The following is a 15,086-nucleotide window of genomic DNA, read 5'->3' as shown; positions in this document are numbered from 1 at the left end:
AAAGGCCCCTGACCTGTCCTGGAGTTCTGACTTTAGACAGCCTGCCTGTGACCACAGGGACACATGTGTACAATTAACATGGAAGTGTCTCTGGGATGCGGCCAGCTCCACGGAGAAGGCACTGCTTGTGCTGTGTGTATGAGGGGACCTCTGAGTGTGGCTGAATAGGGTCGAGTTAACCCTTCCTGGGACACATTACTGGGCTCCAGCCAGGTGGCCCACACCTACTGACTCCAGCCCCATTTGCCATCCTGACCCCAGCCCCATGTGCCATCCTAGCCTCCCCTGCATGCTCATTAACTCTTCATGTAACATTCATGCTTACCACTATAGTCCCAAGAGCCCTGTAACTGATGTGCTATTATTGCCCCCACCTGATAGCTGCAGAAACTTCAGGTGGCACAGAGACACTAACCAGTGAGGTCCCCATTCAGTAATGCAGTATGGACACTCCCTCCAGATCCATGCCATACCATAGCCCTGCCTGGGCCACTGTCCCTCTCGGGATGGGGAGAAAACCCTCCCTGCCCAGCCGTGATCCCATTCTTAATGCAGTGATCACCTACCCATCTCCTTAAGCTCCGAGTTGATGAGCTCCAGCCAGTAGGCATCAATCTCGTCCAAGTCATAGCGGCTGCCCCCTGGCCAATCAGGCTGGGAGCCCTCACCAAGCGTGGTGCTGCTCGGGGATGCCTGGGCAGGGGGGCCTTCCAGTGGTGGGAGGATCCTAGAAAATCAAGACAGGATGTCATGAAGGGAGGGGCCCTCAGCCTGCCGCCATAGGGGCTCCAGGGAGCTGACCAGTCCAGCTCAGGAGCTGATGGACAAGTGTGCTTTGACACCACACAGGGCCCACCTCCTTCCACCCCCTCCTTCACTTCCTCCTCTACCATCTGCCCACCCTGCAGAGACTCAGATGACTGTGGGTGAACAGGCAGTACACAGAAGACCCAAAGGGCAGTAGGGCACAGTGGGGGATGGGAGTCAGGGCTGATCCGCAGCCTTGCTCACCCCATAAACATCCACCTGCCCAGAGCTCATCCCACTTCCTGCCATCAGGGTAGCTGGGCCTTAGCTAAAGCCCGGCAGTTTGGATCTAACCCTGCTAGGGCCTGTAAGAGGTATCCTATGTGCCATCATGGGCAATGCCCTGTGCCAGCAACAAGTGAGGTAGTGCCAGCTGGATTCTAGGTCCTTCAGCATACCCCTCAAGGCTGCGGACAAGGCAGGGGTTGTCTACGTACTCTCAGAAGCCCAAGCCCCCTTCTTACCAACAGCCTGAAAACTCCATTGACTTGAGTAGAACTGAGGCCACGTCTCCTCTGATGTCAGGAGGAGCCCTACCTGGTTACACGGCTGCGGCCCAGGGTGACCCTTTCCAGACAAAAGGTCCACATGCCACCCTGCCCTTCTCCCAGATACAATGTCCTGTGAGCAGTGAGTGTCCTGCTACACAGTGTTACCTGGCCCCAGGACCAAGACAGAGGCCAAATCCCTTGGATACAAAGATGTGCCTGCTGCAGTCCCAGGATCCCTCCCCAGCTCAGCCTTCCTTTGTGGCCACAGCTCTGCCACTGAGGCAGCTTGGAGAGGCCTGGCCGCAGGGTGTGGACTCAAAGCCCAGCTTCACCACTTATTGTGTGACTCTGGGGAAGCCACTCAACTTCTCTGGGCCCCAGTGTTCCCATCCCCCAAAATGGGTTAATAATAATAGTACCAGGCTGGGCGTGGTGGCTCATGCCTGTAATCCCAGCATTTTGGGAGGCCAAGGCGGGTGAATCACCTGAGATCAGGAGTTCGAGACCAGCCTGACCAACATGAGGAAACCCCATCTCTACTAAAAATACAAAATTACCCAGGCGTGGTGGTGTATGCCTGTAATCCCAGCTACTTAGGAGGCTGAGGCAGAAGAATTGCTTGAACCCGGGAGGCGGAGGCTGTGGTGAGCAGAGATCGTGCCACTGCACTCCAGCCTGGGCAACAAGAGCGAAGCTCCGTCTCAATAATCATCATCATCATCATCATCATAATAACAACAATAATAATACCTACTTTATGTGGTTGGTGAGAGGATTAAATGGATTAATGTTTGCAAAACTCTTAGGAAAATGCCTGACACACAGTAATCACTGTGTGTGTGTGTTTGTGAGATGTGTGTGGTGTGTGTGTGTTTTATGTGATGTGTGTGTATGTGCTGTGTGATGTGTGTGTGTGTGCATGTGGTATGTGTGGGGTGTGTTTTGTGTGATGTGTGAGGTGTGTGTGGTGTGTGTGTATGTGTTGTGTGATGTGTGTGTGTGTGCATGTGGTATGTGTGGGGTGTGTTTTGTGTGATGTGTGAGGTGTGTGTGTGGTGTGTGTGTATGTGTTGTGTGATGTGTGTGTGTGTGTTGAGACCTTGGGATGTTACCCCTCTCCTGAAATGGAATATAGGGGGCACTTTGCCTCAGGAGGGCACGGTTTCCCCTTGGCTCAGCTGTGTGCTGCCCCTCCGTTCCTGATGCCAGTTCAAAAAGCCAGCTCTTCCCACCCCCCGCTGGTTGCCATGGTTATTGCTTCGGAGCCTGGCCTCCATCTGGCCAGCTCTGCCAGTGCGGGGAGGCCCCTTACTTGAGAGGCATCCTGGGGTCGGGGGCAAGGCTGCCAGAAGCTGTGACTCAGCGCTGACAGGGAGGGAGGGGCAGGGCTTTAGATGGCACAGAGACATGGCAGAGCTGTGGCGAGGGCTCCTGGGCTTCCCCATCACCACACCCAATGTCAGCAAAAAGGGCAGGAAGGATGAAGGAGACGGGGAGGCAGGGGCCCAACCCGGCAGAGAGAATGGCCTCCGAGCCAGGAGGAAGGCCTATATAAGGTCGAGGGGGCACGGAGAAGGGGAAGGGGCTTGGCACCACCTTTTCCCACACAAGAGGCCCACATGAAGGAAGATCCTAGGTCATGATCAGGGTATGACCACACCCCACACTAACAGGTGATTCCATATGGAAGCAATACTAATACCCTCGGTCCAACACAATTCTGCCTTTCCCCATGAAACTGTTACTTAACAAACACATTCTTTTAAAAATGCAGCCTGTAATTTGGTTGTGAACCAGCTTTGATTGTGCCCTAGGCACATGCTGAGTGGGGGTGTCCGGATGCCCACCACTTCCTGGCATAACTACCCACATCTGCTTGCCTGGTCAGCGGCCACCTGGCCAAGCCTCTTGGGATCAAGATCACTGTGCTCCTTCTGAAGAGCCAAGGTGAAGGGACTCACAATCAGAAGGTATCTGCTGTCCTTCCTGGGTCTCTCCTCTTCATCTGTTTGCCCCCTTCTGGCTCTGGCTCTGAAGGAAGCTCTCCTACCAGGCATGGACTGACCTGACCCTAGGCCAAGGCCTCACCCTCAGCTGTAGCCAGGAGGACGGAGGTCAGCTGGGAGGAGGGCGTCAGCTGGCTGGGATCTATGGGAGGGGAGGGGGTCTTTACCCCAGAAGACCAGACACACACCAGAGGTGGGTTCTGCCCTGGCTGAGACTTCTGGCCCCAGTGAGGGGCAGGACAGGCCCTCACTCAATTCAGTCTGGAGAGGGGCGAGACAAGTGCTCATTGTTCAGACAGATTTCAGACCACGAGGTGGGCAGACCCACCCAAAGACCAGGGAGGGAGGGACAGAGGGGGCCTGGGGTGGCAGCTGGGGGAGGGCAGCCAGAACCAGCATGCTGGGATGACGGGGGCACAGGGCTCTGTCTCTGGGCCTCACAGGGGCAGCCCAGGGCTTGTTCCCGGGGCCTTTGATTTCCTGGCCCAGCCCACTAGGCCCCGGTGGCCATGCAGGGAATTCCCCAGAATTTCCCGACTTCCTCATCTATAAAATGGGGACAGTTACATGCAGTTTGTAAAGCTAATATGATTGTTAAATGAGAAGATGAACACAGGCTCAGCATAGCAAGTCCTCAAGAACAGGGTTTGTCTAACAATTCTGACCCGGGCAGCTACCAGGCAGCCTTCCAGATGAGGGCTGTGCAGTGGGAGATGCCAGGAGGATGCAGTGGCTGGGCCGGAGGGAGATAGCAGCAGAAGAGGCGTGGAGATGTCTCTAAGGGAGCACTTCCCCACCCCCAGTCCATCCTCTCCAAAGATCACGGACAGGCCAGGAGTGCCCGGCTCACGTCAGCTTAGCACAGCCATGCCTATGCTGGGAATGCACCTCGTAAAGTCAAAGCAGCCGGAACACGTGCCCTCCTCTTGATGTCAACAGATAAAGCACCCTACAGGCAGACTGAAGCCAAGCTACTGGTGTGGAAACATCTGCAATTAATTACCCAGGCCAGGAGATGTTTCCGGAACCAAATGACACTGACATCAAGTAGAGAGGACAGACCGCTGGGCCAAGCCTAATCAAGACTGACCTCGCTGTGCCCACCTGGTGGCCTGACCTTCCCCCCATCACCCTAGGCACTGGTACGTGTGGCAGTGACCTGGCATGCATATTCTCACTTCTGGAGAGGCCTGGGGCACCCCTGATTCTCCGAAGACCCCAGACAAGTGTTAATAAACACTCAGCCATCAGGAGTCACTGGAACAGGATTGCCTGCCCCCTCCCCTTCCAATCCCCACAGATCACCCTATTGGGGCTTCGAGTCTGCTGTGCCTATGATCCAATCAGGTGCAGCTGCCAGGAAACGAGGGTGCCAACGTCAAGGGAGGTAACAGCTGTGATCTTTGCCCCAGGCCTGGTCTACATGGGATCGAGCAAGAGCCACAAGGTTGCCAAGGCCAGGAGTAGACAGCCAAAACCCCAAGCTGCCCAGACCAGGCAGACTGGTGGGTGGGGGAGGCCAGGACACAAGACCCCTCTGCCCTGAGACATGACTTGGAGGGTTTCCCAGGTTGCATAAAGAAGCACTTGGCTGAACTCCGTAGCTGGAGGCAAGACCCAGGGCCATGTGGCCTCCTCCTGACAAGAGCGGCCAGGGGTCTCTCTGCCTCATGAGACCAGAAGAGTATAAAGCCCAGAGGACTCATCTCTGAACCAGCCCTGGCAGGGGAACCTACTCAGAGGCCGGTAATAGCAATGGCTTCCTGAACATCTGCTGTATGCCAGGCACTTGACTCCCCCCTCTAAGAACTCCCGTAAAAGGTTCAAGATGTCAAAAGCATGGCTTAAGGCCGGGCGCAGTGGCTCACGCCTGCAATCCCAGCACCTTGGGAGGCCGAGGAGGGCGGATCATGAGGTCAGGAGATCGAGACCAGCCTGGCTAACATGGTGAAACCCCACCTCTACTAAAAATACAAAAATTAGCCAGGCGTGGTGGCACGCACCTGTCATCCCAGCTATTCGGGAGGCTGAGGCATTAGAATCACGTGAACCCGGGAGGCGGAGGTTGCAGTGAGCCAAGATCGCACCACTCTACTCCAGCCTGGCGAAAGAGCGAGACTCCGTCTCAAAAAAAAAAAGAAAAGAATAAAAGAAAAAAAAAAGCATGCCATATCTCTCTCTTAAAGACTCGTGAAAAGTCTGGAGATTTCCCTCATCAGAACTGCTTTGGGACTGGGCATGGTGGCTCATGCCTGTAATCCCAGCATTTTGGGAGGCTGAGGCAGGAGGGTTGCTTGAGCCCAGGAGTTAGAGACTAGCCTGAGCAACATAGCAAGACCTTGTCTCTACTAACAATCAAAAAAATTAGCCACGTGTGGTGGCATGTGCCCATGGTGGGAGGATCACTTGAGGCTGGGAGGTCGAGGCTGCAGTGAGCTGAGATTGCACCACTGCACTCCAGCCTGGGTAACAGAGTGAGACCTTGTCAGAAAAAAAAAAAAAAAAAAAAAGGCCAGGCCCAGAGGCTTACAGCTGGCTACCTGCAATCCCAGCACTTTCGGAGGCCAGCCAAGGCGGTGGACAGATTGCTTGAGCCCAGGAGTTCAAGATCAGCCCGGGCAACATGGCAAATCCCCATCTCTACACAAAACATGAAAATTAGCTAGGCATGGTGGCATGAGCCTGTAGTCCTAGCTACTTGGGAGGCCGAGGTGGGAGGACTGCTTGAACCTGGGAGGTCAAGGCTGCAGTGGGCCAAGATTGCACCACTGCACTCCAGCCTGGGGGACAGAGTAAGACCCTATTTCTAAAAAATAAAAAAAGAAAGAAAAAAGAACTGCTGTTGGGCCCAGTTTGGATCAACATTACAGAGTGCTTGCTGTCTGCCAGGCCTGGTGCCAAGTGCCTTCCATGCGTCATTTCATTCCATTATCTCAACATTACAACTGCATGAGTAGGTTAGTTATTGTTAGCATTCCAATTTCATAGATAAGGAAACTGAGGCCCAGAGAGATTACATTTCTGGTCTAAGGCCACACTGAATATGAGTGTCAACAGGAACGCAAGCATTCTGGCTCTATAGCCAAGCCCGAGCCCAACCCCCTAGCCTCTCAGTTAAACCACCAGTATTTCTGGAACATTTCAATGGTTTGTTGGAAAAGGGAATGGAATACAGAATAGAGATGGACTAGAAAGGAATTCCAGGACTGGCAGGTCACCTAACCAGGAAAGCAGCCTCCCCTTCCTCCCCTGTCCCAATGGCCCCCTAGCCTGGGCTGCCTGGCTCACCTCACCACGGGCTCTGGGATGGCCTCTGCCCCGGCAGGCACCTGCACACCTTTCTCCCATTCCTGTCGCCATGGGTCTGCCAGGATGTAGTAGTCATCCGGGCTGAGCTGGTATGAGTCCGGGATCTTCATGGCTGTGATCAAGTCTGTCCGGAAAACCTGTGAGGGGCAAGAGGGGAGAGAGTGACTTCAGACTGCCTCAGGGCAGTCTGCCCCACAGGCCAGAGGAAGAGGCAGATACATGCAACTCAAGTGGACATTCTGCCTGCGCACTTAGAAATAAGACGAAATAAAAGCAATCAGCACAATAAATAACATAGCTCTGAACTCTGCACATGTTTTGCACATAGTAGACGTTCCATAAATGTGATTAACTGAATTCACACTGCTCTGACCTATTAAAGGACAGAGTTTGAGGGATAGATGGGAGTGGACCTATGAGAGAAAGAAAGACTGGCAGAGAAAGGCAAAAATCAAAATAAAAAGAGGAAAACCTCAGAGGACAGAGAGGCTAATGTGAAAGCAATACTGATGGCCGGGCATGGTGGCTCATGCCTGTAATCCCAACACTTTGGGAGGCTGAGGTGGGAGGACTGCTTGAGGCCAGGAGTTCAAGACAGCCTGGGCAACACAGGAAGATCCAGCCTCTACAAAAAATTAAAAAATTAAAAAAAAAAAAAAAAGGGCCAGGCAAGGTGGCTCACACCTGTAATCCCAGCACTTTGGGAGGCTGAGGAGGAAGGACTGCTTGAGGCCAGGATTTTGAGACAAGTCTGGGCAACATGGTGAAACCTCATTTTTACAAAAAATAAAAAAAGTAGCTGGGTGTGGTGGCACATGCCTGAGGTCCCAGCTACTCCGGAGGTTGAGGTGGAAGGATTGCTTGAGCCCAGGAGGTTAACCCTGCAGTGAGCCATGACTGCACCACTGCACTCCAGCCTGAGTGACAGTGAGTCCCTGTCTCAAAAGATCAAAACAAAATAAATAAATAAAATAAAATAAAAAATACTGCCATTACGTGACTGTTCAAGACATTTCCACTGAGGTTCACAATCATGTTATCTATCTGCACCCACAGACACAAGTGGAGGAATAAAACAGCACAGGGCGCCAACCCCAGGAAAGGCCTTATGCAAACCTTATGCAAACAGCTGGGGGACGGCCGGGGCTTAGGGCAGCCTAGATAGTGGCTTCACATGAGCTGGGACTTCCAAGGTCCCTCAAGAACAAGGACACTCTCCTAACTCGACAGGCTTTGTGTGTGTTGGGGAAGGGGGGGTAGGAAGGCAGGAAGGAGAGGGTTGTCTTTGTTCTTAATCAAGCACATCCAAACCCCTCAGAGCAAAGCCATGAGTGGTCACACCCTGAGCACTTGCTCACTTGGGGCAAATTGCTCTTGCCAGAGTTTTGTCTGCTGCTCCCACCTCCACCCCCAATTCCACCTCAGAACAAGCTCTAAACTCTGCCTGGGCTGGCACTGGCAACGCCTCCTGCCCCAGTCACCTGATCCCGCTGCGTGATCCCCCCACAAAGCGCTATTGTGGAATGTGGTGGCACCTCTAGACACCATGTGACTTGCTCAGGTACCAACTTTCCCAGTGATCACTGTCATTTGAGAATCACAAGTTAAAGAAGAACTCACATCACTGAGACAAGAGAAACCACTTCAAGGAGTACTCCAGGCCTGAGACCAAACTCCAACCCCACATTCCTCCCTGGAAAAGTCAGCATCCACCGCTGTGCCCGGTGCTAAGTCAGTTCACTCAGCCTTCTGAAGGCTCATGACAGACAGATTCAGCAGTAACCTCTGCCTGCTATGTGCACCTCATTTGAATCTAAGTCCAAAACCACAAGGAGAACACTGGAATGGATGGACTGAGGGGCCTGGAAGCAGCATCTTGCAGAATCTAATTAACGTCTGCATCTAGATGGAGACAGCCCTGGCTTGAAAAAGGTCAAGTTTCTTGAAGACTTTACTTGCCAATATAATTTGTTAGGACTAACACCCTAACATTTAATTAGGGTGCCAGTGTGAAAAAATTAAAACCAGATTACAATTAAATGCTAATTAAACAGAAGATGGAATGTGGCTAAGATTTCACAGCCCAGATAATTTGCATATCTTATTAGCAAGTAGTAAGACAGTTAATGCAAAAGGACACACTCAGGCACTGCGTGCTTTTAGGGGGCCCTTCAGTAGGGGCCTGTGCCAGGAAAGGCCTCTGGAGACTCTCCTGAGCTCAGTAGGGCTGGGGCTGGGTTATTTCCCTGGGGGCCCCAGCACAGGACCTGGCAAGGAAGAACTGACCCCAGAGTGATTCATAACTACCTCAACGTTCTCCCCACCCAAGCAAGCCAAGTGCTGCATCATCCCAAGCCCTGTTGCTCTGAAGCCATGGAGAACCACACACTTGGGACAGTACATCATTCTGCCCCAGAAATCAACCCTACAATAGCCCAGTGTCACTATGTGCCCTCTAAAGAGGCATAGGTGGGTTAGAAACCTTTTGCTGTTCTCTCATCCTGGGCTGTAACTTTTTTTTTTTTTTTTTTGAGACAGAGTCTTGCTCTGTTGCCCAGGCTGGAGTGCAGGTGCACAATCTCGGTTCACTGCAGCCTCTGCCTCCTGGGTTCAAACGATTCTTCTGCCTCAGCCTCCCAAGTAGCTGGAATTACAGGTGTCTGCCACCTTGCCTGGCTAATTTTTGTGTTTTTAATACGGGGTTTCACCATGTTGGCCAGGCTGGTCTCGAACTCCTGACCTCAAGTGATCCACCCACCTTGGCCTCCCAAAGTGCTGGGATTACAGGTATAAGCCACCCGCACCTGGCCTAGTTTTTATATTTTTAATAAAGATGGGGTTTCACCATGTTGGCCAGGTTGGTCTTGAACTCTTGACCTCAAGTGATCTGCATGCCTCAGCCTTCTAAAGTGTTGGGATTACAGGCATGAGCCACCGCGCCCGGCCCTGGGCTGTAACTTAACTGTCGCCTCCTCAGGGATTCCTTCCTGATCACCAACTGAGGGAGTGCCGACTGCCTGACTGAGCCACTTTCCATCCCACCCCTGCCTCATTTTCTTTCCAGCACTTAACACTCCTGAAAAGTACCTGGTCGACTCACATTGCTGGTTTCTTGTCATCTCCCCTGCCATGCCTTGTCCTGCTGTCGGCTATATTCTCAGTGCCTAGCACTGCATACGAGGGCCTCTCTGGGGAATTTTCTGATGAATCTGAGGCCCCTAGCTGGCTCCTGGCAGTGCTTTCTGAACCCCCATAAGCAGGGTGAGATACCTCATGGATACACCCAGTGGCCAAAATCCCCAAACACATGAACCTGAACAAGCGCCTCTGAGCAACAGGCAGCCTTTGTTCTGCTGGGCTTTAAGCTCAAGGACCAGCATTCAGCCCAGGCTGGAGTGGGTGAGACCACAGTGTCCCACCACACCAGCTGGTAAGATGTGGTCCAGACCCAGAACCAGGCCTGGCACTGAGAACTCAGAGCAGGAAGGGCTCCCAGGGTCAACTTCAGAGTCCCTTCCCACTACAGTTAGGGAGATTGTGGGAAGACAAAAGAGTCTCGTTCCAAGAGAGTTCCACGTTTCATCCTGGGTCATGCAGGGAGCAGGTGGCAGACTGGACACTACGGGCTCTAGCAGGCAGGAATCATGGACACACAGGGAGGGCAGCACTGTCTTAATGGTGTCAGCCCATGCTTGCAGAGACTGTGTGCAGAGTGACAGTGTAAACGCTGTTCCTGAATTAATCTATTATTAGCCCCTCCACCCACTCTGTGAGGTAAGTACTACCATCATCCCTATTTTACAGTTGAGAAACCTGGGACTCGGGTTAATTAAATCACCCACCCAAGGTGTACGTGCTGGAAGTGGCAAATGAACCCAGGCCAACACAACTCCTGCCCCTTTTGGCCATGTGCTCACTGCCTAATGCCCTTGAGTTAACTTGATGCCAAATCAGGTGACTTCTCCAAGGGGTGAAATATGCAAATCCGACTGTGGTCTTTGCAAGTTCCGAGGCCTCCAGTCGCTCTCCACTGTCTTCCCACTGTGCCCACACTGAACTGCAGAGCCAATGAGGCCCTGTGACCACACGGATGCACTTGCAGTCTCCCAAGCACATTTAACCCTTTGCACATGGGAGAACGCTGCCTGGGACACTACTCCCTTGCCAGAGTAAAGCTGGCACACTTCATCCTTAAGGTCTCAGTCCAGCCCACATCTGCTCTAGGAAGCCTTCCCCAATCCTAGGCTGGGTTTTGGGCTTTGTCTGAAGTTCTACGGCCCCTGTGTTAGAATCTCCTGGTTTTTTGCCATGTCTTCCCCACTAGAAGGGGAGCTCAATGAGGTCTGGCTGAGCCGCAGGGCTGGAGCCCAGCAGTGCAAGCAGGGTCTGGCACATGCTAGGTGCTGAGAAATCTTGAATGACTCAAGATCCTTCTATGGGCCAGCCACCTCCTTCTTTGGTTGCTGTCCAAGACTACAGCTGGGTACTCCATGCCTTCCAAAAGAGCCTCTGTGCATTTATATAAAAACTGCCCACAAATATGGCAGCCAATTGTAACCTAAACATCATTTTGTGTTGAATTTCCAGGAGGCAGGCTTGGAAAAGGCTTAAATGTTCTCCTAAAACTCCTTTGAATGATTTATGAAAACTAAATAAAGAATAAAATGGACACTGATGAACGAGAAGCCTTGCTGTGGCAAGAAAGTTGGAAGCTGGAAAACAAGCAATTTTCTTAGAATGTGAATGTTTACTATTTTTCTCTCTTTTGGCAGAAATTGACAAATTGTCTTTAAAGGTCTGCTGCCTAGCAACCAAGTTCTGCTGAGCTGCTTAGGAGATGTTAATTGTAGCTTCTTCAAACAGTATGAAGAAATGTTTAAAGGCTTCAAACTCTAATTGAATCACCAGTCTCAGTGCTAGGGGTGCCAATGTAGCCCTGGAGGGGGCTAAAGAGTCTGCTCTGCCCAGATGTAGGGACGCTTCTCCAGAAACACATCACATGGCCTTGCCTTCACGTCTTTTTCTGAGACTGCAGATCACAACCATTCAAAAGTCTAGCTTTCTGTACCTATATCCCTAGGAAGAACTCTGCAAGAAAGCAGAACGTGAGTGACCTCCAAGAGCAAATAAAGATAATGACAAAAGGCAACTTTCACTGTGCACTAACCACATGGCCAGTAGACACCAGGCTACAAGGTTTAATATACAATCTCAAGATTTGTAGCTAAGATTTGAACATTTCATCCTGGGACTTTGGTTCTCTGCTTCCTTTTCTCAAGGGGTGAACTACTGTATCACAGAGTATTTCAAACTAAGAGGCACCAAGAGGAAATTTAGTTACTTAAGAGAAAAGCTCCAGCAGTTACCACACTACAAAATATAATTACTTGTGTAATTATATATATACATTTTTTTTTTTTTTTGAGATGGTGTCTCGTTCTGTCACCCAGGCTGGAGTGCAGTGGTGTGATCTCGGCTCACTGCAACCTCCGCCTCCCAGGTTCAAGCGATTCTCCTGCCTCAGCCTCCTGAGTAGCTGGGATTACAGGCACCGGCCACCGCGCCCAGCTAATTTTTATGTTTTTAGTAGAGACAGGGTTTCACCATCTTGGCCAGGCTGGTATCGAACTCCTGACCTCAAGTGATCCACCCATCTCAGCCTCCCAAAGTGCTGGGATTACAGGTGTGAGCCACCACGCCCGGCCTATTTGTGTAATTATATTTTTAATGTCCATCTCTTCTAATAGTCAAGCTGCAAGAAGACAGGGACTGCATATGTCCTGTTTATCACTGTGCCTGCTTTTGGCACAGTGTTTGACACACAGCAGGTACTCAAGAAATGCTTGTGGAACAAAAATTAGCCAGTTATGGTGGCTTGCCTGTAGTCCCAACTACCTGGGGGGCTCAAGCAGGAGGACTGCCTGAGCCCAGGAGGTAGAGGTTGCAGTGAGCTGAGATCATGCCACTGCACTCCAGCCTGGGTGACAGAGGGAGACCCTGTCTCAAAACAAACAAACAAACAAAAAAAACCAAAAAACGAAATGCTTGTGTAAAGAGTCAGTGAATGAATGAATGAATGAATCCCAGGATTTGTATGAAGTATGACTAAACTTTCCTGCCCTGTCTTAGCAGGGAGAGAAGAGGCAGGAGGCTGGCAGGATTCTTCCAGGTGAAACTGAGAAACTGGTCTTGGTCACTGTCCCAAAGCCAATTAAAATGGCTTTGGCCAGGACAATCTCTCCTGGACATCTGTCTACACCAAAAGTCCCAACGTAGAGCTAGAAGTGGTCCCTTCTTCCTCACCCCTCAAGGAAAGTTTGAAGGTCTGTACTTAAAGAGCCAATCTCATCACAATTGTTTTCTGAGCACCTCATCTCATTAGAAACGACAGCTAACAGAGAAAGGTAATTGCCCTGTTAAGGCATGTCAGGTATTATGTTAAAGTTTTACATATATCGTGGCTCCTAATTCATATTACCCCCATTTTACAGATGTGGAGACTGAGATTCAGAAAGGTGAAACCACTTGTGTGAGGTCCCCACTGTCCTTTAACCACAGCAATACTGCTTGCAAGACACAGAGGGCTCTTCTTTTAAAAAATCTTTTCTGGGCCGGAACCTGATAAAGAGTGTCCCAGCCAAGAGCAAACTTATGCAGTTAAAATTCAGTATAAAACACGAAAGAAGGGCTATGAGAATAGCTACCCCCTGCCCAGTTGTGTTTCAAGCTACCACTAGGCTAAGTTCGTAAGACACTTTAAAAAAAAAAAAAAAACCCCACTCAACGTCTCTTTCTTTTATTTTCATGAGGATAACAGCACTTCCTGCTCTTAAAGAGAATTTATTACACACATTTCTTTTGCAAGACAAGTCCCAGAGGCCAGGAGGCCCTTCCAGCTGGCGGAGCAGCAACGTTTCCAACTATAGAAGTGGATCCTGCCCCCCACCCCAGAGAAAGGCAGTGTGAGTCTCAGAAGGCAGGCGCTTAGCCTAGCGGAAGGGCTCGCCCCAACCCGCCTGCCTCACAGGGTAGCAAAGGAACTGCTGGTGGGCTGGAAACTTGGCTCAAAACCACAAGGGCAAGCACAAAACCTTTTTTTGGATTCTCCTGTTTTATCTATCAAATTATGGGCATTTTGCATTTTACTGTACCATAAGCCTTCATTGTTTTACTATAAAATGGCATTTCAAACATCTGGATAACACCTCTGCTCCTCAGAAGGCATCTTATTTATCCTGTGGTTTGGAGCCCCAACACAATCTGGCCACCCCTGTCTTTACCCTTCACCCAGGGTAGAAGGAGGATTCCATTTTTAAAAGCATGGGTTGAGCTAAGAAGCTGCATCTCCACTCGCTGTGTGTTTTTGGGGAGTGGGGGGTGGCACTCCATATAGAGGGACTTTCAAGGACACTGGGTCTGGGGGACACCCTCTTGCTGGCAGCAGAGGTTTCTCTCAGGCCCCTTCCCCAGGGACTAAGTGCTACACATTGGTGAAGGGCCTCAGTGGTACATGCAACTAGGGATGTACTAATTTGTCACCACAGCCTATAGAGGAGCTGACAGCTGAATCCCCACTCCCACCATCCAGGCTTCCAGCTCAGGGTGGCCTGCTTTACCCGACACTCCCCACCTCCTGCCCCACTCACCTCTGGGGTTCCCTTCACCCCCCAGGGCTCCATGAGTCTTGGGAAGGAGTCACATCTACAGATCATCAACTCCCTGGGAGGACCCAGGGCAGAACTCTATGATAAGGGCTCTGAGACTCACTCGCCTGGGGTCACAGATGTCCTCGGGCAAAGCCTGGGTGTTTTGGCAAAGCCAGGCTGCACCTCCCATAACAGACACCTTCCTGTGTAGCACCTGCATCCTGCTGACAAAGGACAAGCTCCCCAGGGACAGGGCCTGTGCTTTCTGTCCCCAGCACTGAGCTAGGCCCACTAGGTACTCTTAAGCACTTGCTGATTTTGATCAGCATCAGCAGCTCCCGGTCCAGAGACCCAGGCCTCTGCCCACTGGCTGACTTCTGGGGACTCTGACTTCCTGAAAATGCAGCTTTCTACCTCAAGACAGCCTGCTTGGGGAAACCCCCACCGCTTGGCCTGCCCTTCCGCCTGTGTCTCTGCCCAGGCCAGAGGAGGACACTACCTCAAACAGGAGCCCTCCAAAACATGCGGCTGGCCTCCAGGTCTCTACCAGAACTGTCCTTCACACCTCCGGCAAGTCCGGGGTGGGGCAAAAATTTGTTAATCCCCCAGCCCCTGTGGGAAGGACATGGAGTGGTGGACTGCCCCCACCCACACTCCCTGACGTTGCTTAGATCTTTGAACCAGGCTGGAGAGCCTCCCTCCCTCTCTTTCAACCTAGCCACAGCTTCCACTCCCCACCCCCTCAAAAATACTCAAAGAAGCTTCCAGGGAACAACCAAGCCAGGAACTCCTGTTTTAGGCAAAGGGAAGGGAAAAGTCTATGGCAG

At 51.5% G+C, this 15,086-nt stretch overlaps 1 protein-coding gene across 27 annotated transcripts in view; it reads right to left on the bottom strand.

Moving 5' to 3' along the window:
* JADE2 (jade family PHD finger 2) overlaps positions 1 to 15,086 on the bottom strand; it is a 55,454-nt gene that overhangs the window by 18,947 nt on the left and 21,421 nt on the right. For 23 of the 27 annotated variants that reach the window (XM_016953848.4, XM_063811523.1, XM_063811524.1 and 20 more), the window contains 2 exons: positions 6,593 to 6,750; positions 567 to 727 (listed from right to left, as the gene is read on the bottom strand). In XM_016953848.4, coding sequence (XP_016809337.2) covers positions 567 to 727; positions 6,593 to 6,750 — 319 coding nt within the window. Of the gene's footprint in view, positions 1 to 566; positions 728 to 6,592; positions 6,751 to 14,259; positions 14,818 to 15,086 lie in introns of those variants that run through there. The other 4 variants (XM_063811533.1, XM_063811534.1, XM_063811528.1 and 1 more) reach the window with 4 other exon arrangements.

The sequence above is a fragment of the Pan troglodytes genome, chromosome 4 (assembly GCF_028858775.2).
Source record: "Pan troglodytes isolate AG18354 chromosome 4, NHGRI_mPanTro3-v2.0_pri, whole genome shotgun sequence".
NCBI classification, from domain to species: Eukaryota; Metazoa; Chordata; class Mammalia; order Primates; family Hominidae; genus Pan; species Pan troglodytes.
The sequence above is the reverse complement of the archived record's forward strand: the minus strand, read 5'-3'. Positions and strand labels throughout refer to the sequence as shown.